Source organism: Anomaloglossus baeobatrachus, chromosome 12 (assembly GCF_048569485.1).
Source record: "Anomaloglossus baeobatrachus isolate aAnoBae1 chromosome 12, aAnoBae1.hap1, whole genome shotgun sequence".
Lineage (NCBI taxonomy): Eukaryota > Metazoa > Chordata > Amphibia > Anura > Aromobatidae > Anomaloglossus > Anomaloglossus baeobatrachus.
In genome coordinates, this window is record NC_134364.1 from 30,767,555 (window position 1) to 30,791,037 (window position 23,483).

The 23,483-nt window shown below is 51.3% G+C and overlaps 1 protein-coding gene across 2 annotated transcripts in view; it reads left to right on the forward strand.

Moving 5' to 3' along the window:
- BAZ1A (bromodomain adjacent to zinc finger domain 1A) overlaps positions 1-23,483 on the forward strand; it is a 285,238-nt gene that overhangs the window by 44,780 nt on the left and 216,975 nt on the right. For both annotated transcript variants that reach the window (XM_075330124.1, XM_075330125.1), the window contains exons 4-8: positions 10,892-11,032; positions 12,149-12,250; positions 19,949-20,036; positions 21,284-21,409; positions 21,822-21,900. In XM_075330124.1, the coding sequence (XP_075186239.1) occupies positions 10,892-11,032; positions 12,149-12,250; positions 19,949-20,036; positions 21,284-21,409; positions 21,822-21,900 (536 nt within the window). The remainder of the gene's footprint in view (positions 1-10,891; positions 11,033-12,148; positions 12,251-19,948; positions 20,037-21,283; positions 21,410-21,821; positions 21,901-23,483) is intronic.

The following is a 23,483-nucleotide window of genomic DNA, read 5'->3' on the forward strand; positions in this document are numbered from 1 at the left end:
TGTGTGCATTGTTCAGTCCCAGTGGCACTTCGGCAGCCAGAGTCTATGGTGATGGTAGCCCAGGCAGAGACGCCTGTGAACCCTGCCCCGGTGACGGGGACAGAATTTGCAGTCTTTGCTGATAAAATGTCTGTGACTATGACAAAAATCCTGGAGACCTTGCAGTCCAGGCCAGTTGCTCAGACCATAGACACTGCTGCGTCTATGTTCCCCGGTCCCCCTCAGTTGGAACTAATCCGTACTTCAAGGGGGTCCCAGGCATCACAGGCTGAGGGCTCTGACTCCGATGACAGTCCCAGTCCGCCTAAGCGAGCTCGCTGGGAGAGACCCTCCACGTCATCACGCGGATCAGGGTCTCAGCGAGAAGGGTCCCTATATGATGGTTCAGAGGTGGGTGATCAGGAGTCTTGTCCTGACGCCGCACTCAATTTGGATACGCCAGATGGTGACGCCATGGTAAATGACCTTATAGCGGCCATCAATAGGCTGTTGGATATTTCTCCCCCAGCTCCTTCTGCAGAGGAGGCAGCTGCACAGCAGGAGAAATTCCATTTCCTGTATCCCAAGCGTAAATTGAGTACTTTTCTGGACCACTCTGACTTCAGAGAATCCATTCAGAAACACAATACTTATGACAAGCGTTTTTCTAAACGCCTTAAGGATACACGTTATCCTTTTCCCCCTGACGTGGTCAAACGCTGGACCCAGTGTCCAAAAGTGGACCCTCCAATATCCAGGCTTGCAGCTAGATCCATAGTTGCAGTGGAGGATGGGGCTTCACTTAAAGATGCCAATGACAGACAGATGGACCTTTGGTTGAAATCTGTCTATGAAGCTATCGGCGCGTCGTTTGCTCCAGCATTCGCGGCCGTGTGGGCGCTCCAAGCTATTTCAGCTGGTCTGGCACAGGTGGACTCTCATACGTCCAGCAGTGCCGCAAGTGGCGTCCCTAACTACGCAAATGTCTGCGTTTGCGACCTACGCTATCAATGCGGTACTGGACTCTACGAGCCGTACCTCAATGGCATCCGCCAACTCTGTAGTTTTGCGCAGGGCCTTGTGGTTAAAGGAATGGAAAGCAGATTCTGCTTCTAAAAAATGTTTAACCAGCTTGCCATTATCTGGAGACAGACTGTTTGGTGAGCAATTGGCGGAAATCATTAAACAGTCCAAAGGTAAGGACTCCTCCTTACCCCAGCCCAGATCAAGCAAACCTCCACAGAGGAAGTGGCAGTCAAAGTTTCGGTCCTTTCGAGGCTCGGGCAAGCCCCAATTCTCCTCGTCCAAAGGGACTCAGAAAGAGCAAAGGAGCTCTGATTCCTGGCGGGCTCACTCACGCTCCAAGAAAGCAACCGGAGGTACCGCTTCCAAGGCGGCTGCCTCATGACTTTCGGCCGCCTCCCTCCGCATCCTCGGTCGGTGGCAGGCTCTCCCGCTTTTGCGACATTTGGCTGCCACAGGTCAAAGACCGGTGGGTAACAGACATTTTGTCTCACGGGTACAGGATAGAGTTCAGTTCTCGGCCTCCGCCTCGGTTCTTCAGAACTTCCCCACATCCCGACCGAGCAGATGCCCTTCTGCAGGCGGTGACTTCTCTAAGAGCAGATGGAGTGGTGGTCCCTGTTCCTCTTCAGGAACAAGGTCAAGGTTTTTACTCCAATCTCTTTGTGGTGCCAAAAAAGGACGGCTCATTCCGTCCTGTTCTGGACCTAAAACTGCTCAACAAGCATGTGAACGCCAGGCTGTTCCGGATGGAATCCCTCCGCTCAGTCATTGCCTCAATGTCTCAAGGAGATTTCCTAGCATCAATAGACATCAAGGATGCTTATCTCCACGTGCCGATTGCTACAGAGCACCAACGCTTTCTACGCTTCGTGATAGGAGACGACCATCTTCAGTTCGTAGCTCTGCCATTTGGTCTCGCGACAGCCCCACGGGTGTTCACCAAGATCATGGCGGCAGTGGTAGCAGTCTTGCACTCTCAGGGACACTCTGTGATCCCTTACTTGGACGATCTACTGGTCAAGGCACCCTCTCAAGAGGCATGCCAACTCAGCTTGACTGTTGCACTGGAGACTCTCCAGACGTTCGGGTGGATCATCAACTTCCCAAAGTCAAATCTGTCACCGACCCAGTCACTAACGTATCTTGGCATGGAGTTTCATACTCTCTCAGCGATAGTGAAGCTTCCGCTGGACAAGCAGCGGTCTCTACAGACTGGGGTGCAGGCTCTCCTTCAAGATCAGTCGCACTCCTTAAGACGCCTCATGCACTTCCTCGGGAAGATGGTGGCGGCAATGGAGGCGGTTCCGTTTGCGCAGTTTCATCTGCGCCCACTTCAATTGGACATTCTCCGCCAATGGGACGGGAAGTCAAAATCCCTGGACAGGAAAGTCTCCCTTTCCCAGACGGCCAAGGACTCTCTGCAGTGGTGGCTTCTTCCCACCTCATTATCACAGGGAAGATCCTTCCTACCACCGTCTTGGGCGGTGGTCACGACAGACGCGAGTCTGTCAGGGTGGGGAGCAGTTTTTCTCCACCACAGGGCTCAGGGTACGTGGACTCAGCAGGAGTCCACCCTTCAGATCAATGTTCTGGAAATCAGAGCAGTGTATCTTGCCCTACTAGCCTTCCAGCAGTGGCTGGAAGGAAGGCAGATCCGAATTCAGTCGGACAACTCCACAGCGGTGGCATACATCAACCACCAAGGGGGGACACGCAGTCGGCAAGCCTTCCAGGAAGTCCGGCGGATTCTGATGTGGGTGGAAGCCATGGCCTCCACCATATCCGCAGTTCACATCCCCGGCGTAGAAAACTGGGAAGCAGACTTCCTCAGTCGCCAGGGCATGGACGCAGGGGAATGGTCCCTTCACCCAGACGCGTTTCAGGAAATCTGTCGCCGATGGGGAAGGCCGGACGTCGACCTCATGGCGTCCCGGCACAACAACAAGGTCCCAACCTTCATGGCACGGTCTCGCGATCAAAGAGCGCTGGCGGCAGACGCCCTAGTGCAAGATTGGTCGCAGTTCCGGCTCCCTTATGTGTTTCCACCTCTGGCACTCTTGCCCAGAGTGCTACGCAAGATCAGATCCGATTGCAGCCGCGTCATACTCGTCGCTCCAGACTGGCCGAGGAGGGCGTGGTATCCGGATCTGTGGCAGCTCACGGGCGGCCAACCGTGGGCATTACCAGACCGACCAGACTTGCTGTCCCAAGGGCCGTTTTTCCATCGGAATTCTGCGGCCCTGAACCTGACTGTGTGGCCATTGAGTCCTGGATCCTAGCGTCTTCAGGATTATCCCAAGGGGTCGTTGCCACCATGAGACAGGCTAGGAAGCCCACGTCCGCTAAGATCTACCACAGAACGTGGAGGATATTCTTATCCTGGTGCTCTGCTCAGGGAGTGTCTCCCTGGCCATTTGCATTGTCTACCTTTCTTTCTTTCCTGCAATCTGGGTTAGAAAAAGGTTTGTCGCTCGGCTCCCTTAAAGGTCAGGTCTCGGCGCTATCCGTCTTTTTTCAGAGGCGTTTGGCACGCCTTCCTAAGGTGCGCACGTTCCTACAGGGGGTTTGCCATATCGTACCCCCGTACAAGCGGCCGTTAGATCCATGGGATCTGAACAGGGTACTAGTTGCCCTCCAGAAGCCGCCCTTCGAGCCTCTGAGGGAGGTTTCACTTTCTAGACTATCACAGAAAGTGGTTTTTCTGGTAGCGATCACATCTCTTCGGAGAGTGTCTGAGCTGGCAGCGCTATCATGCAAGGCTCCCTTCCTGGTCAAGGTAGTGCTGCGCCCCATTCAGGAGTTTCTCCCGAAGGTGGTATCCTCTTTTCATCTTAATCAGGATATCTCTTTGCCTTCGTTTTGTCCTCATGCAGTTCATCGGTATGAGAAGGATTTACATTTGTTAGATCTGGTGAGAGCACTCAGAATCTACATTTCCCGCACGGCGCCCCTGCGCCGCTCGGATGCACTCTTTGTCCTTGTCGCTGGCAAGCGCAAAGGGTCGCAGGCTTCCAAAGCCACCCTGGCTCGATGGATCAAAGAACCAATTCTTGAAGCCTACCGTTCTGCTGGGCTTCCGGTTCCATCAGGGCTGAAGGCCCATTCTACCAGAGCCGTGGGTGCGTCCTGGGCATTGCGACACCAGGCTACGGCTCAACAGGTGTGCCAGGCAGCTACCTGGTCGAGTCTGCACACTTTCACCACACATTATCAGGTGCATACCTACGCTTCGGCGGACGCCAGCCTAGGTAGAAGAGTCCTGCAGGCGGCAGTTGCCTCCATATAGGGGAGGGCTGTCTTGCAGCTCTAACATGAGGTATTCTTTACCCACCCAGGGACAGCTTTTGGACGTCCCAATCGTCTGGGTCTCCCAATGGAGCGCCGAAGAAGGGAATTTTGTTACTTACCGTTAATTCCTTTTCTTCTAGCTCCTATTGGGAGACCCAGCACCCGCCCTGTTGTCCTTCGGGATTTTTGGTTGTTTTTCGGGTACACATGTTGTTCATGTTGAACGGTTTTCAGTTCTCCGAGGTTACTTCGGAGTGAATTTGTTTAAACCAGTTATTGGCTTTCCTCCTTCTTGCTTTTGCACTAAAACTGGTGAGCCAGTGATCCCACTGGGGGTGTATAGCCAGAAGGGGAGGGGCCTTACACTTTTTGGTGTAATTGCTTTGTGTGGCCTCCGGAGGCAGTGCTATACACCCAATCGTCTGGGTCTCCCAATAGGAGCTAGAAGAAAAGGAATTTACGGTAAGTAACAAAATTCCCTTCTTTCCCCCCCCCCCCCCCCAACTTTATTTCTTTATCGTTCCTTTGGGAGACCCAGACCATGGGTGTTTAGCTTCTGCCTCCGGAGGACACACAAAGTACTACACTTAAAAATGTAGCTCCTCCCTCTGAGCTTATACACCCCCTGGTAGCCAGTCCTAGCCAGTTTATTGCTTTGTGTCAGGAGGCATACATCCACACATGCATTCTCATCTGATTTTGTTTGACTTTTGGAAAGAGTTTGAAGAAAAGCGGGTCCATGTCTGGACTCCCGGCATGTCCCTTCTCACCCCACTGTGTCGGCGGTGTTGTTAAGGTTGATTTTACAAGGCTGCAGCCTTACATGCCGCGCTCCTTCACCATCCCTTCTGGGCTCTGGCTTGAAGTGGGAGCCAGCACGGTCTCCATGCCTGGCAGGAGTCCGGTCTCCATCCACAGCCCCTTGAGGATTCTGTTGGACCGGAGCACTCATCCCCAGGGACATGGCCCTGCGTCTCAGCAGCTAAGTACCTGAGACGTTTATGTTGGGGGTCCCGGTTCTTTATTGTAAGGGGAGAGTATGCTGTATGTGATTGTTTTAACTTTTCCGACGGGTTCTCCTAGCTTTTGCCTGAGAACCGTGCCGATGGTGCCTGCTTGTCGGCCTCGCCGCTTAAATTTAGGCCCCGGCTTTGCCGGAGGCCTAGTTTCATTTTCCTGCCCTCGCATGTCACTCATGCAGAGGGACAGGTTCGGCTCCTCCCGGCGGCCGTTCTACACAGGGGAGGGACACTCCCCACTGCTGGGGCGTCCCTCCTTCCCTGCAGGTCTCTATAGCCCTTCAGTTCCCGCTCTTTTATAGGAACGCCCTCTTCTCAGGCAGAGTTCACTCTGCTCTGGGACATCCTGCATTCTGCATCTCTGCTGAGGTGCTGCGACTGGGGGACCGGGCTTCGGGATCTGGAGGGCACACAACACCGCGCTCAGCAGTCTGGTAAACCACAGCCGGTCTTCGGTTGTGGACCTCTGTATATTCTCCCTGGGGTTCATTCTCTGCAAAGCCCCTACTCCAGCAGCATGTCTCACACAAGGAGCAAGGCTCCAAAGCTTTATTCTGCATGCACTGCATGTAAGCTCCTGCTGCCTGAGCCGAGCACCTGTCCACACTGTGATGTCTGCTCTAACTTGGCGGTGCCACAGCCTGGAGTCTCACCCCCAGTGGTCTCTCAGGCTGCTGCTGCACCTGTGATTGAACCCCCGGCCTGGGTAGAGTCCTTTTCTAGGTCCATATCCCAGTCATTTGCTGAGTCCATGGGGCTTTTGTCCAGGACTTTGATGAATATGCATCAGCCTCCCTCACAGGGTGCCTCTAATACTCTTGACAGAGGACTCCTATCCTCTGACCTCCGTCCATCGGAGCTCACGGGAGGATTCATCATCTGATCCCAGACCCCTTCCTTCTAAGAGAAGGCGCAGGGTTTCCTCCCCCTCCCCATCCCACGGCTCTGTCTCAAGAGCTGACTCTCACGATGAGGAGGATGCCCTCACTGGGGGCTCGGAGGCCATGTATCCCATCGATTTCTCTGAGGGTGACTCAGATCTTAGTGATTTGATTGCTTCTATTAATTCTGTGCTGGATCTCAATTCGCCAGTATCAGAGGAGCAACTCTCTTTGGCAGAAAAACATCAGTTTACCTCGCCTAAGAGAGTGAAGAGTGTGTTCTTTAACCACTCCAGTTTTCAGACCGCTGTGACCAAACCCAGGGCCTGCCCTGACAAACGCTTTCCAAAGCGTGGTTCTGATGACCGGTTTTCATTTCCACCTGAGGTGGTCAAGGAGTGGTCTCACTCCCCAAAGGTAGACCCTCCGGTGTCTAGGCTCTCAGCCCGGACCGTTGTGTCGGTGGCTGATGGCACCTCACTTAAGGATTCCACTGACCGTCAGATTGACCTTCTGGCCAGATCTGTGTATGAAGCTGCGGGGGCCGCGTTTTCCCCGACTTTTGCAGCAGTGTGGGCTCTCAAAGCCATCTCTGCTTCTCTAGAGGAGATGCATTCCCTCACCAAGGAATCTATGCCTGAGATGGTTACCTTAACTGCTCAGGCTTCAGCTTTTTCATCCTATGCCATGTCTGCCATGCTAGAGGCTGCTCACCGCACTGCGGTGGCTTCAGCTAATTCTCTTGTTATCCGCAGGATTTTGTGGCTTCGAGAGTGGAAGGCAGATGCTTCTTCCAAGAAGTTTCTTGCTGGGCTCCCTTTTGCTGGTTCACGGCTGTTTGGTGAACAGCTGGATGAAATCATTAAAGAAGCTACTGGCGGGAAGAGTATTTCCATGCCACAAACCAAGACCAGGAAACCCGCCCAGGGTAGGAATCAGTCGAGGTTTCGTTCCTTTTGTTCCTCCAACTGGTCATCCTCTAAGACCGCAGGAGGTTCTGCCACTAAGGCAGCTTCCTCATGACTCTCGGCCCGCTCCAGCCACGTCCTTAGTCGGTGGCAGGCTCTCCCACTTTGGCGACGCTTGGTTAAAGCAAGTCTCCGATCAGTGGGTGAGACATCATATCTCACGGCTACAGGATAGAATTCTCTTCCAGCCCTCCAAACAGATTTTTTTTCTCTCAACTCCCCCCTGCTCCAAGGCCGCCGCCTTCTCGCAGGCCGTGGCGTCCTTGCAGGCAAACGGAGTGATTGTCCCAGTTCCCGCTCAGGAACGGTTCAGAGGTTTTTACTCAAATCTCTTCCTAGTTCCAAAAAAGGACGGTACCTTCCGGCCCATCCTGGATCTCAAGCTTCTCAACAAGCATGTCCGGGTGCGGCATTTTCGCATGGAGTCTCTGCGATCAGTCATTGCCTCTATGACCCAAGGGGAATTCCTGGCGTCCATCGACATCAGAGATGGCTATCTACATGTGCCAATCGCAGTGTCACATCAGCGTTGGTTACGTTTTGCGATAGGAGAGGATCATTTCCAATTCGTGGCTCTCCCCTTCGGGTTAGCCACGGCCCCTCGGGTATTCACCAAGGTCATGGCGGCAGTGATTGCGGTCCTGCACCTCCAGGGGTTAGCAGTGCTTCCTTATCTGGACGACCTTCTGGTCAAGGGTACATCCAGCGCAGACTGTCAGCGGAGTGTTTCGCTCACCCTCGTCACCCTAGCCCAATTCTGGTGGATTGTCAATCTTCCCAAATCCACTCTGACTCCGACACAGAGTCTCACGTACCTAGGGATGCAGTTCGAGACTTTGCCGGCACTTGTGAAGTTGCCCTTAGACAAACAGCTGTCACTCCGGTTGGCGGTGCGCTCTCTCCTGAGGCCCCGCCGTTATACCCTCAGGCGTCTGATGCAGGTGCTGGGTCAAATGGTACCCTCCATGGAGGCGGTTCCCTTTGCCCAGTTCCATCTGCGTCCTCTGCAGCTGGACATTCTCCGCTGTTGGGACAAGCGGCCTTCCTCCTTACAGAGGTTAGTGGCTCTGTCGCCACGGACCAGGAGCTCTCTTCAGTGGTGGCTTCGACCCCTCTCCCTGTCCCAAGGGCGCTCCGTCCTGGGTGATTCTCACCACGGATGCCAGCCTATCCGGCTGGGGAGCGGTACATCTCCACCACAGAGCACAGGGCACTTGGACTCCGTCCGAGTCAGCTCTTTCAATCAATGTGCTGGAAACCAGAGCTGTGCTTCTAGCTCTCCTAGCCTTTCACCACCTGTTGGCGGGCAGGCACATTCGAGTCCAGTCAGACAACGCGACAGCGGTTGCCTACATCAATCACCAAGGCGGGACATGCAGCCGCCTGGCAATGTTGGAGGTCCAACGCATTCTTCAATGGGCGGAGGACTCCAAGTCCACCATATCCGCAGTCCACATCCCTGGCGTAGAAAACTGGGAGGCAGATTATCTCAGCCGTCAAGCCATGGACGGTGGCGAGTGGTCCCTGCACCCAGCAGTGTTTCAGTCAATCTGCCGCAAGTGGGGCACTCCGGACGTGGACCTAATGGCATCCCGTCACAACAACAAGGTTCCGGTTTACGTGGCTCGCTCCCACGATCCTCAGGCCTTCGCCGCGGACGCTCTGGTTCAAGACTGGTCCCAGTTTCGTCTGTCCTACGTGTTTCCCCCTCTAGCTCTCTTGCCCAGAGTCCTGCGCAAGATCAGAATGGAGGGCCGTCGAGTCATCCTCATTGCACCGGACTGGCCCAGGCGAGCTTGGTATCCGGACCTGCTCCAACTGTCCGTGGAGATGCCGTGGCATCTTCCGGACCGTCCAGACCTGCTCTCGCAAGGTCAGTTTTTCCGCCTGAATTCTGCGGCACTCAAATTGACGGCGTGGCTCTTGAGTCCTGGATTTTGACGGCTTCTGGTATTCCTCCTGAAGTCATCTCCACTATGACTCGGGCCCGTAAGTCTTCCTCCGTCAAGATCTATCACAGGACTTGGAAGATTTTCCTGTCCTGGTGTCGTTCTATCGGCCATTCTCCTTGGCCATTCTCGTTGCCGACCCTTCTGTCTTTTTTACAATCCGGTCTGCAGCTAGGACTGTTCCTCAACTCTCTCAAGGGACAAGTCTCAGCTCTATCAGTGCTGTTCCAGCGGCGTCTCGCCCGGCTGGCTCAGGTCCGCACCTTCATGCAAGGTGCGTCTCACATCTTTCCGCCTTATCGGCGGCCCTTGGATCCCTGGGACCTTAACGTGGTCCTCACGGTATTGCAGAAACCTCCTTTCGAGCCCCTTAGGGAGGTTTCTCTGTCTCGTCTTTCTCAAAAGGTGGCCTTTCTAGTTGCCATAACTTCTCTCAGGATAGTCTCTGATTTGGCTGCGCTCTCCTCGGAGTCACCTTTTTTGTTTTTTCACCAAGACAAGGTAGTTTTCCGTCCGACCCCGGACTTTCTTCCTAAGGTAGTCTATCCCTTCCACCTTAACCAGGATACTTCCTTGCCTTCCTTCTGTCCGGCCCCTGTTCATCGCTTTGAGAAAGCGCTGCATACTCTAGATCTGGTGCGTGCTCTCCAGATCTATGTGTCTCGCACCGCTGCGCTTAGGCGGTGCACCTCTTTTGTGCTAACCACAGGGCGGCGCAAGGGTCTCTCTGCTTCTAAGCCGACCTTGGCCCGTTGGATTAGATCGACCATTTCGGACGCCTACCAGAGTACTCAGGTGCCTCCCCCGCCGGGGATCAAAGCACACTCGACCAGAGCTGTCGGTGCCTCTTGGGCTTTTAGGCACCAGGCTACGGCTCAACAAGTCTGTCAGGCTGCCACTTGGACTAGCCTGCATACCTTTTCGAAGCACTACCAAGTGCATGCTCATGCTTCGGCGGCTGTCTCCTACTTCTTAGTTTTTTCTGTTTATTCCCACCCAGGTACAGCTTTGGAACGTCCCATGGTCTGGGTCTCCCAAAGGAACGATAAAGAAGAAGAAAATTTTGTTACTTACCGTAAATTCTTTTTCTTATAGTTCCGTATTGGGAGACCCAGCTCCCTCCCTGTTGCCTGTTGGCATTTTTCTTGTTCCGTGTGTTATCACCGGCTGTTGTCGTGGACAGAGTCTCCGGTTGTTCCGTTTCTTGGTTCTACTTGTGGGTGGCTATTCTCCTTCAGCTTTTGCACCAAACTGGCTAGGACTGGCTACCAGGGGGTGTATAAGCTCAGAGGGAGGAGCTACACTTTTTTAGTGTAGTACTTTGTGTGTCCTCCGGAGGCAGAAGCTAAACACCCATGTTCTGTGTCTCCCAATACTGAACTATAAGTAAAAGAATTTACGGTAACAAAATTCTCTTTTTGATCGTTACCTTGTAGTGCTTTGTGTCACCACCAGAAACCAGCATGCGATTACAATATAGCTTTTTGTTTTTCTTGTCTGAGATTTTCTGCGCTATTTGGGATATTTTCCATAATGTGAAAATGGTTTTAATTGTGCAAATATTTTTTTTTTTTTTTTTTTACTTTTAAAATCTAAAAACAGATTCTTTCTAAGTTTACGGTTCGTCCTTTATAAAAGCATTTATTGTTTTCTCCTTCATATTCCACGAGGTGGAGAACAAAGGCTGTATCCTTGTTAGGCCTGTGCTGTGTTCCTCGCGCAGTGACTTGTTGTATCTTGCCCTCCAGTTCTCTTATTACTGACTCCCTTTCCTTTGTCAGGTTGGAGTGCACTGTTCTGGAAATTAAAGCTCCACCACCGGAGGAGAACGGGATGACGAATGGACACGACAACGTCCCCAGCGACACAATTGTGATCAGTGACAGCGATGACGACTCTGTGCAGGAGGTCCCCGTCACCTGGTAATGACTCCCATTAATAGTTATGTGAATGTCCAGATATATAGGTTTTACTTTCAGAAAATGTTTGGAATGTCAGAGACTTTGATAGTTGGAGGGGGGGGGGTGCTGAGACCCCACCAATCATTAGAATGAAAGAGGAAAAGTGTTCAGTGCAACTCTCAACTACTATAGGTAACAGGAGCTAGGCCTGACAGTAGGGAATACGCCTTTATTTAAGGAGGAGTAGTGTTCGAGCTGCTATATAATGTGAATTAGATTCTGAATGGACCTATATGACATGGTCTGCAAATGATAAACCTATTCGTTTAAAATGCATTATTATAAAGGGAGGTATTTTTTATAACTTGTCAGAACTTTATTAAAGAAAAGTGTCATTTCTTGGTCATTCCATTGGGGAAAAGCGATGAGCAAATACTGTATTTTTCATTTTATAAGATGCACCCCAAATTTATAGAAAAAAAAAAATGGAGTCCGTCTCCTCATCCGGTGGTGTCTTGCCGGGGGGGTGGTCACGGTGGTGGTGGTGGTCACGGTGGTGGTCACGGTGGTGGTGGTGGTCACAGTGGTGGTGGTGGTCACGGTGGTGGTGGTGGTCACGGTGGTCACAGGATGCTCGGCGGCACTGTGAGACAGAAAACCTCCAGGAAGCGTTGGCGGTGCGGGTTTCAAAGAAACGGCGCCCGGAGTCGGCGTGTGCGCAGGTTGAGCTCTCGGCTCACTGACCAGCCGAGATATCATCTGAGCACGCGCCACCTCTGGGCGCCGTTTTCCTTAAGCTCCCTGCTGGAACATTAATGGGCTTGGAGGTTGCGAGTGCGCAGATGAGATCTTAAGCAGATAGTTCCACCTGCTCATGCGCCGACTCTAGACTGCATTTAATGAAGGCCGCCCCGCACTGCTGACCTTTTCAGGATGGCCCCTGCCTCACAGCCCCGCAGCATCTCCCCTGCCTCCTGTTACCAGTGTCACACCCCCTCCACCCAGTAAGCTACATTCGGATTCTACAACGCACCCCTTATTTTCCCTCCAAATTTTTGGGAGAAGAGTGCGTCTTATAATCCAAAAAAAGGTAATTTTTGCATGAAATACCAAATATCCTTGTTTTCTCCTTTTCAGTCATAAAAAAGAACCCATTGACTCGTCTTTATTCAAATACAAAGTTAAACCCGTTGTTCAAGAAATGTATGAATATGTTACTGTGAAGCAAAACCAAGTCAGGTATGTATTGATGTATGTATGTATGTATTTGTCCTGCTTAACACTAGAAAGCCCAGGAATTTCGAGCTCCATAGGGTTCCAATGGTAGAAATGTTAAATGACCCCTCTGGGACGTCTAGTGTTAAAGCCTGACATGATCACAGTGAACTACCTTACAGAATATAGTATAGCTTCCCATGGACTGACTTTACAGCAGCCCGTAGGCCAATCTGCTGCTGTAAAACTGTGCTGACAGGCTATGTGGAGGACAGGCACCTGGGGAGTTAGGCGTCCCTACAGACAATAAACCCATAAATTTGCAAACTTGTATTATTGTCTTAAAAATGGACTATAGACTGTCCTTATAAAGTACAACTACTAAATTTAAAGGGGTATTCTCCATTGTTAAATTGCATTTATTAGATAACATGAAAATAATCAGTCATTATCCTGCATTAACAGCTTTTATCTTTTATAGTGTACAGCTCGTTTCCATGGTGCTCAGCATGCATAACCTGGCAAAAGGGGGCAGTAGTTACATTCCAGATGGGTTAACTCTTAGGCTATGTGCCCACGGGACTCTGTACCCACGGATATATCCGCAGGTTTCCCGCAGCTGATTCCCGGAATTTGCAGCTATACATAGCTGCGGGATTCCACTGAAATAGCTGTGGTAAACCTACGGACATTCATGCAACTTACCTGCGGACGTTCGGCCTCTATCTCCATAGTGGAGGAGCAGGAATTCCGCAGGTATTTCCGCAGGAATAATTGACATGCAGTTTCGTGCGGCTGCTGGACATCAGCAGCATATTCCACAGCCGCACATACACAGCACTTACCATGTCCCATAGGCTAACATGGGGAGTGTCTGTACTTGCTAAAACCTGCAGATTTATCTGATAAATCCGCAGGTTTTCCGCTGCAAAATCCGCGGGTACAGTGTCGCGTGGGCACATAGCCTTAACATCCTATTCATCTCTCCAGTTCATTGATTTCTATGCTTACATCCCTCCCCTTCCCACTCATCTTCTTACAAACCGCGTTTTTAACTCTTGCAAAATCACCAGCAGCTTTAAAAGCTGGTCTCCTAATCATGCCTCTGCTCTTGCTCTGGTCCCGTGTGCATCTTCAAATGCAGTGTAGACTCAGAACAAACTGCTGATAGTTGAATGTGTATGGCTATGTGCGAACTGTGCGTTTTTCCGCTGAATTTTTGCGCTTTTTTTTCGGGTGCATTTTTGGGCTCAAAACTGCATGACTTTGGTTCCCCAGCAAAGTCTGAGTTTTCATTTTTGCTGTTTGCACACTTTATTTTTTTAAGCTACGTTTTTGAGCTTAAAAAAAATGGACATGTCAATTCTTTCCTGCGTTTTTCTGCGTCTCACCCCCCCCCCTCCCCCCTCCCTGCCCCATGCAATGCATTGGAAAAAATGCAGAGATCAAAACCGCTGCAAAATGCATGCATTTTTACCGGTGTGTTTTTGTGCGTTTTTAGCTGTCAAAAAAACGCAGCGTGCGCACATAGCCTTACAGTAATTTGTGCTGAGCTTTAGTTCTACTTAGGCTTTAGCCACACGGCGAGAAAATCGGTGCGAGTGGAGTGCGATAAAACATCACATTCCACTTGGACCAATTCTAGCCTGTGTGTCAGCGCACATGAGCGATTTTATTTTCTTCGGCGCTCCATTGGGAGACCCAGACGATTGGGTGTATAGCACTGCCTCCGGAGGCCACACAAAGCAATTACACTAAAAAGTGTAAGGCCCCTCCCCTTCTGGCTATACACCCCCAGTGGGATCACTGGCTCACCAGTTTTCTGCTTTGTGCGAAGGAGGTCAGACATCCACGCATAGCTCCACTGTTTGTAGTCAGCAGTAGCTGCTGGCTATATCGGATGGAAGAAAAGAGGGCCCATATAGGGCCCCCAGCATGCTCCCTTCTCACCCGCGGTGGTGCTTGTAAGGTTGAGGTACCTATTGCTGGTACAGAGGCTGGAGCCCACATGCTGTTTTCCTTCCACATCCCCTGGAGGGCTCTGTGGAAGTGGGATCTTGCCGGCCTCCAAGCCCTGAGGCCGGGCTCCATCCACAGACCCAGAGAACCTGCTGGATTTGGAGCATGAGTACAGTCAGGGACAAGGCCCTGCATCATTCAGGTACTCGGTGTCCCCGGCAGGCACGGACACTCTCAAGGCTTGCTTAGCGTTATAGTGCGCCGGGGACATTAGCGCTGGGGTTAGGTCACTGCAGCTTTGCTGAGTGACGTTACATGTTGGGAACTACTGCGCCGACCGCTCCTGGAGCGGCGGCGCAGCTGCGACTTGTGGTGCGCCGGGGACTTTGCGCCGACCGCGCTTTTACGGCGGCGGCGCTTCTAACTTTAGCCCCCGGCTTCTGCGGCCTAGCGCCGCTTCGTTCCCGCCCCCACCCTGTCAATCAGGGTAGGGGAGAGACGCTGCTCAATTGGCAGCGCCGAGGGCTGGAGCTTTATTTACATGCTCCAGCCCTCTCACTAGGCACAGTGGGAAGCAGGCTTCCCGCTCTTCGTCTGTATACGCCCAGGGCCCGCCCCCCCTCTCCACAAGGACGCCGGCAGCCATTACACATGCGGTCTGGCTGGGGAAAGGCAGCAGGCTCTGGGAGACCCAGACTAAAGGGATTTCGGCGACCACACACCCGCTCCTAAGCGGGCGGTAAGCAGCACTTTAGTGCTGGCCCCACTAGTGCCTCAGTGTTATATTAGTGTACTTTTTTCTTGGTACCATATATATATATAGTTGCACTGTAAGGTCGCTTCTTGGCTGGACACCCTGTACTGCTCTGAGGAGGCAGCAACATGTCATCCGCAAAACGCAAGGGTGCCAAGGCACAGGCTGTGTACACTGTTTGTACTGCATGTGGGGCTGATCTACCGGCAGGCTCCAAAGACTCACATTGTGTGCAATGTTCAGTCCCAGTGGCACTTCGTCAGCCAGAGCCTATGGTGGTGGTAGCCCAGGCAGAGACGCCTGTGAACCCTGCCCCGGTGACGGGGACAGACTTTGCAGTTTTTGCTGATAAAATGTCTGTGACTATGACAAAAATCCTGGAGACCTTGCAGTCCAGGCCAGTTACTCAGACCATGGACACTGCTGTGTCTATGCTCTCCGGTCCCCCTCAGTTGGAACTAATCCGTACTTCAAGGGGGTCTCAAGCGTCACAGGCTGAAGTCTCTGACTCAGATGACAGTCCCAGGCAGCCTAAGCGAGCTCGCTGGGAAAGACCCTCGACGTCATCACACTGCTCAGGGTCTCAGCGAGAAGAGTCTCTCTGTGATGAGACTGAGGACGGTGATCAGGATTCTAATCCTGAGGCCCCTCTCAATCTGGATGCCCCTGATGGTGACGCCATGGTTAATGACCTTATATCGGCAATTAATAGACTGTTGGATATTTCTCCCCCAGCCCCTTCTGCAGAGGAGGCAGCTGCACAGCAGGAGAAGTTCCATTTCCTGTATCCCAAGCGTAAATTAAGTGCGTTTTTGGACCACTCTGACTTCAGAGAATCGATCCAGAAACACGACGCTCATCCAGACAAGCGTTTCTCTAAACGTTCTAAGGATACCCGTTATCCTTTTCCCTCTGAGGTGGCCAAACGCTGGACCCAGTGTCCAAAGGTGGATCCCCCAATTTCCAAGCTTGCGGCTAGATCCATAGTCGCAGTAGAGGATGGCGCTTCACTTAAAGATGCCAACGACAGACAGATGGACCTTTGGTTGAAATCTGTCTATGAAGCTATCGGCGCGTCGTTTGCTCCAGCATTCGCGGCCGTGTGGGCACTCCAAGCTATTTCAGCTGGTTTAGCACAGGTGGATGCTATCATACATCCAGCAGTACCGCAGGTGGCGTCCCTAACTTCGCAAATGTCTGCGTTTGCGACCTATGCTATCAATGCTGTCCTAGAATCTACGAGCCGTACCGCTATGGCGTCTGCCAATTCTGTGGTAATACGCAGGGCCTTGTGGCTGCGGGAATGGAAGGCAGATTCGGCTTCCAAAAAGTGCTTAACTGGATTGCCATTTTCTGGCGACCGTTTGTTTGGTGAGAGATTGGATGAAATCATCAAACAATCCAAGGGAAAGGAAACATCCTTACCCCAGGCCAAACCAAAAACACCCCAACAGAGGAGGGGACAGTCGAGGTTTCGGTCCTTTCGGGGTGCTGGCAGGTCCCAATTCTCCTCGTCCAAAAGGCCTCAGAAGGATCAGAGGAACTCCGACGCATGGCGGTCTAAATCACGCCCTAAAAAGACCGCCGGAGGTGCCGCTACCAAGGCGGCTTCCTCATGACTTACGGCCTCCTCACACCGCATCCTCGGTCGGTGGCAGGCTCTCCCGCTTTTGCGACACCGGGCTGCCACAAGTAAAAGACCGTTGGGTGAGAGACATTTTGTCTCACGGTTACAGGATAGAGTTCAGCTCTCGTCCTCCGACTCGATTCTTCAGAACATCTCCGCCTCCCGAGCGAGCCGAGGCTCTTCTGCAGGCGGTGGGCATTCTGAAGGCAGAAGGAGTGGTGGTCCCGGTTCCTCTTCAGCAACAGGGTCACGGTTTCTACTCCAACCTGTTTGTGGTTCCAAAGAAGGACGGGTCCTTCCGTCCTGTTTTGGACCTAAAACTGCTCAACAAACACGTAAGGACCAGGCGGTTCCGGATGGAATCCCTCCGCTCCGTCATCGCCTCAATGTCCCAAGGAGATTTCCTAGCATCGATCGATATCAAGGATGCTTATCTCCACGTACCGATTGCTCCAGAGCATCAGCGCTTCTTGCGCTTCGCCATAGGAGACGAACACCTTCAGTTCGCGGCACTGCCGTTCGGCCTGGCGACAGCCCCAAGGGTTTTCACCAAGGTCATGGCTACAGTAGTTGCGGTCCTCCACTCTCAGGGTCACTCAGTGATACCTTACTTAGACGATCTGCTGGTCAAGGCACCCAAGAGGCATGCCAACACAGCCTCAACGTTACTCTGGAGATTCTCCAGAGTTTCGGGTGGATCATCAATTTTCCAAAGTCAAATCTGACACCGGTCCAATCGCTGACATATCTTGGCATGGAGTTTCATACTCTTCCAGCGATAGTGAAGCTTCCGCTGGACAAACAGCGTTCACTACAGACAGGGGTGCAATCTCTCCTTCAAGGTCGGTCACACCCCTTGAGGCGCCTCATGCACTTCCTGGGGAAGATGGTGGCAGCAATGGAAGCAGTCCCTTTCGCGCAGTTTCACCTGCGTCCTCTTCAATGGGACATCCTACGCAAGTGGGACAGGATGCCGACGTCCCTAGACAGGAACGTCTCCCTCTCTCAGGCAACCAAAGCTTCCCTTCGGTGGTGGCTTCTTCCCACCTCATTATCGAAGGGGAAATCCTTCCTACCCCCATCCTGGGCGGTGGTCACGACGGACGCGAGTCTGTCAGGGTGGGGAGCAGTTTTTCTCCAACACAGGGCTCAGGGTACGTGGACTCAGCAAGAGTCCTCACTTCAGATCAATGTTCTGGAGATCAGGGCAGTGTATCTTGCCCTAAAAGCGTTCCAGCAGTGGCTGGAAGGCAAGCAGATCCGAATTCAGTCGGCCAACTCCACAGCGGTGGCTTACATCAACCACCAAGGTGGGACACGCAGTCGGCAAGCCTTCCAGGAAGTCCGGCGGATTCTGCTGTGGGTGGAAGCCACAGCATCCACCATATCCGCAGTTCACATCCCAGGCGTAGAAAACTGGGAAGCAGACTTTCTCAGTCGCCAGGGCATGGACGCAGGGGAATGGTCCCTTCACCCGGACGTGTTTCAGGAGATCTGTTGCCGCTGGGGGATGCCGGACGTCGACCTAATGGCGTCACGGCACAACAACAAGGTCCCAACATTCATGGCTCGATCTCAAGATCACAGAGCTCTGGCGGCAGACGCCTTAGTTCAGGATTGGTCGCAGTTTCAGCTTCCTTATGTGTTTCCTCCTCTGGCACTGTTGCCCAGAGTGTTACGCAAGATCAGGGCCGACTGCCGCCGCGCCATCCTCGTCGCTCCAGACTGGCCGAGGAGGTCGTGGTACCCGGATCTGTGGCATCTCACGGTCGGCCAACCGTGGGCACTGCCAGACCGACCAGATTTGCTGTCTCAAGGGCCGTTTTTCCATCTGAATTCTGCGGCCCTCAACCTGACTGTGTGGCCATTGAGTCCTGGATCCTAGCGTCTTCAGGATTATCTCAAGAGGTCATTGCCACTATGAGACAGGCTAGGAAACCAACGTCCGCCAAGATCTACCACAGAACGTGGAAAATATTCCTGTCGTGGTGCTCTGCTCAGGCGTTTTCTCCCTGGCCATTTGCCTTGCCCACTTTTCTGTCCTTTCTTCAATCCGGATTGGAAAAGGGTTTGTCGCTAGGCTCCCTTAAGGGACAAGTCTCTGCACTCTGTATTTTTTCAGAAGCGCCTGGCCAGACTCCCACAGGTACGCACGTTCCTGCAAGGGGTTTGTCACATCGTCCCTCCTTACAAGCGTCCGTTAGAACCCTGGGATCTGAACAGGGTGCTGATGGTTCTTCAGAAACCACCGTTCGAGCCAATGAGGGATATTTCGCTCGCACGCCTTTCGCAGAAAGTGGTTTTTCTAGTAGCAGTCACCTCACTTCGGAGAGTGTCTGAGTTGGCAGCGTTATCATGCAAAGCCCCTTTCCTGGTGTTTCACCAGGACAAGGTGGTTCTGCGTCCGGTTCCGGAATTCCTCCCTAAGGTGGTATCCCCTTTTCATCTCAATCCGGACATCTCCTTACCCTCGTTTTGTCCTCATCCAGTTCACCAATGTGAAAAGGATTTGCACTTGTTAGATCTGGTGAGAGCACTCAGACTCTACATTTCTCGTACGGCGCCCCTGCGCCGCTCGGATGCACTCTTTGTCCTTGTCGCTGGCCAGCGTAAAGGGACACAAGCTTCCAAATCAACCCTGGCTCGGTGGATCAAGGAACCAATTCTCGAAGCTTATCGTTCCTCGGGGCTTCCGGTTCCCTCAGGACTGAAGGCCCATTCTACCAGGGCCGTGGGAGCGTCCTGGACCTTGCGACACCAGGCTACGGCTCAGCAGGTGTGTCAGGCAGCTACCTGGTCGAGCCTGCACACTTTCACGAAACACTATCAGGTGCATACCTATGCTTCGGCAGATGCCAGCCTAGGTAGGCGAGTCCTTCAGGCGGCAGTTGCCCACCTGTAGGACGGAGCCGTTACGGCTCTATTATGAGGTATTATTTACCCACCCAGGGACTGCTTTTGGACGTCCCAATTGTCTGGGTCTCCCAATTAGGAGCGACAAAGAAGGGAATTTTGTTTACTTACCGTAAATTCCTTTTCTTCTAGCTCCAATTGGGAGACCCAGCACCCGCCCCTGTTTTTGTATACACATGTTGTTCATGTTAAATGGTTTCAGTTCTCCGATATTCCTTCGGATTGAATTTACTTTAAACCAGTTTATAATTTTTTCCTCCTTCTGGCTTTTGCACCAAAACTGATGAGCCCGTAGCAGCACGGGGATTGTATAGGCTGAAGGGGAGGGGCTTTACACTTTTAGTGTAATACTTTGTGTGGCCTCCGGAGGCATAGCTATACACCCAATTGTCTGGGTCTCCCAATTGGAGCTAGAAGAAAAGGAATTTACGGTAAGTAAACAAAATTCCCTTCTTTGTTTTTCTTCTAGTCGGAAATCATCTCTATTTTCATATGAGAGACTGAAACACTTCTTGAAACTTCACTGTGAAACACAACATGGGATCGTGAGGCCCAAGGTAATTTTACTATCTTTACCATTCTTGATTTTTAAGCACTGCGGGTCACGAGAGATATTGGGATATCATCTATGTTTTTACTAAAGATTTATACTCTGAGGTTTATGTTCCCATGGGTAAGGGAGAGGTGTACAGTGGAACCTCACTTATCGAGTAACCCAGTTAGCGAGAATTTTGCTGAACGAGCAAAGCTTTCTGTAAATGTGTAACGCGCTTTACGAGAAAGCTTTGCTGTACGAGCAAAATACTCACCGCACACACTTCCGGTTCCGTACATCCACCGCGCTCTGATCCGCTCTTGCAGTCCACACAAACACACACACAAGCACGCACAAACACACAGAAAAAAAACAAACACGCACTCACACACAGTATTATGCTAACCTTACCTTCAGTTCCATCGCCGGCCTCATGGTTCTTGTAGCTCGCCGATACATCGCGACGAGGGAGGAATCCTCGCGGCGAACTGCAAGATCCAGGAGGCCGGTGATGGAACGGAAGGTAAGGTGAGCATAATATGTGTACCTTCCGTTCCATCGCCGGCCTCCTGGATCCTGTAGTTCGGCGCTCCAAGCTGTGTATCAGCAAGCATCACGACGAGGCAGGAACTTCCCCTGTCAGCCGCTACTCAAAGGCAGCGCGCTGGCCAATCAGAGGCAAGCGTCGCCTGCCTTTGACGTCAGTGCTCTGGCAGCGGAAGTTCCTCCCTTGTCGTGATGGTTACCCGATACACATCCCGTACCGGCGAACAGCAAGGTCCAGCAGGCCGGCGATGGAACGTAAGGTGTGTGTGTGTGTGTGTGTGTGTGTGTGTGTGTGTGTGTGTGTGTGTGTGTGTGTGTGTGTGATGGCACAATAGGGGACCAGGATGGGACATTTAACAAGATGTGGAGCGAACCGTCTGCATTGCAATGATTTCCTATGGGAAATCTTGCTTTGCTTTGAACGAGTAGCTTGGTTTACAAGCAACTCCCAGAACGGATTGTTCTCGTTAACCAAGATTCCACTGTATTAGGTTTTCATCCGAGGGGGGGAAGTAGCACATTTTGTTGCATGCCTGATGTAATCTCTGAACAGACCGGCGAACACCTCCACTGTCAAGGTTCTTGGGGGGGGGTTTGCAACAAGAATGAAGCTTTCTTCATTGTGGACTGTTAGAAATAAGAAATGCCTGTACTTGGTATTTGAGGCATATTTGCAGGTTTACTCACACGTTGTTCCACTTTTCCATTCTTTCTGTGTTGTAGGCAAGCAGTATTATAAAGTATCACATCTTAGGGAAAAGCTTCTTCCATTATTTTCCCGATGAGGCGCCAAGATTTGTATTATCAGCAGAAAAGAAAGCTGCTGCTGCCAGAAGACACCTACGAAGGGTAAGTGCTAAACGGAAGATGCTGTTTATTTTTGGAATCCTATTTTCCGTTACCCTTCTTAAAGGATATTCTGTGTTAATATTGGGGATTTTAGGGCCCTTTCATTTAGCAGGAGCACAGAATGGCCACAAAAAATGTTTTTTGAAGGCACGTCTGATGTATTCCGTCGTTAGGAGCTGCAGGACTAGTCACTTGTTGCCACTTCTACAGTAGCTGTATCTGGTCAGAGTTATAGGCTCTGCACGGAGACCTGCATTGATCAACTATTGAGTGATCACTATTTGCATCAAATCCCTTTCTGTTGGAATTTGCCTGTAGATTTGGGGGGCATTACTAGACATTTGTATATTTTAACTTTGCGTCTCAATTGTATTTTTTATTTATTTATTTTTTTAAACCTTTGTTTCTTTAGGATCATGCAACCAAGGAGGCCGCCGCCGCCAGGGAGCGAGAGCGAATCCGGCAGCAAAAGAAAGAAATGAAAGCAATGGGTAAGCGTTCTTCCGATTCTTGGTGTGATCCGAGCGTCTTAATCTTCATCCTTTTCAGCAGATTCACCATTGAGGTCTGAACATTTTTGGCATGTCTCTAACATTTCAGTACATTCATACACTACATAAATGGCAATGGCCTGATATAATTAATGGACCCCTCTATACTGTATTTTTCGGACTATAAGACGCACCGGACTATAAGACGCACCCTGGTTTTAGAGGAGGAAAATAGGAAAATAAAACTTTAAGCAAACAAATGTGGTCATGACACACTGTTATGGGGCGAGGATCTGCTGCTGACACTGTTATGGGGGTAATGTCCCCAAATTCTCTACTAAGGTACCCCATCCTGGTAATGATCCTCCTGCCTTGTATATGATCCTGCTATAAACCCCCATCCTGCTCATATACCAGCATCCTGCTCATATTCCCTCATCCTGTTCATATACCAGCATCCTGCTCATATTCCCTCATCCTGCTCATATTCCCTCATCCTGCTCATATTCCCTCATCCTGCTCATATTCCCTCATCCTGCTCATATTCCCTCATCCTGCTCATATTCCCTCATCCTGCTCATATTCCCTCATCCTGCTCATATTCCCTCATCCTGCTCATATTCCCTCATCCTGCTCATATTCCCTCATCCTGCTCATATTCCCTCATCCTGCTCATATTCCCTCATCCTGCTCATATTCCCTCATCCTGCTCATATTCCCTCATCCTGCTCATATTCCCTCATCCTGCTCATATTCCCTCATCCTGCTCATATTCCCTCATCCTGCTCATATTCCCTCATCCTGCTCATATTCCCTCATCCTGCTCATATTCCCTCATCCTGCTCATATTCCCTCATCCTGCTCATATTCCCTCATCCTGTTCATATACCCCCATCCTATTGATATTTCCCCCATCCATCCTGCTCATATACCCCCATCCTGCTCATATACCCCCATCCTGCTCATATACCCCCATCCTGCTCATATACCCCCATCCTGCTCATATACCCCCATCCTGCTCATATACCCCTGTTCTGCCTTCGTCCACGTGTGAGCTGTGTGGACTCCGGCATACAGCTAACCTTCATCCACTGTTTCAATAAACAGACTGTGTTGCCTTTAAGTCTTTATTTATTAAATCATGATGGATAGGTGGATGATCATAAGAAATGGATGATTGATTGGTAAAAACTATAACAAAAGATACAAATCCATATCAGTACAGGCATATCACAAATAACAGAATGACATACATAGTAGTACTGGTATTTACAGAATCTGCATAACACAGAGAGCAATGCATATGACTGAATACAACATTTACACTGCTGATGCCGCCCTACACCTGCTCTGCATGTATCACAGCCTGTGCAATCTGAGTAGAGCCACTGCCACTTCACAGTGCCTACATAACTGTACACATATTCCAACACAAATATGTAGTCTAGTACAATGATTCCTACCGGGATCCATTAGTCAGGAGGAACGATTGAAGAAAAGGAACTGGAGCCGGCCATAGCACCTCTGAATCCTATGGAGACACCAAGACATCTGCGTCTCCAACTCAGTAAGGGAAGGGAAAA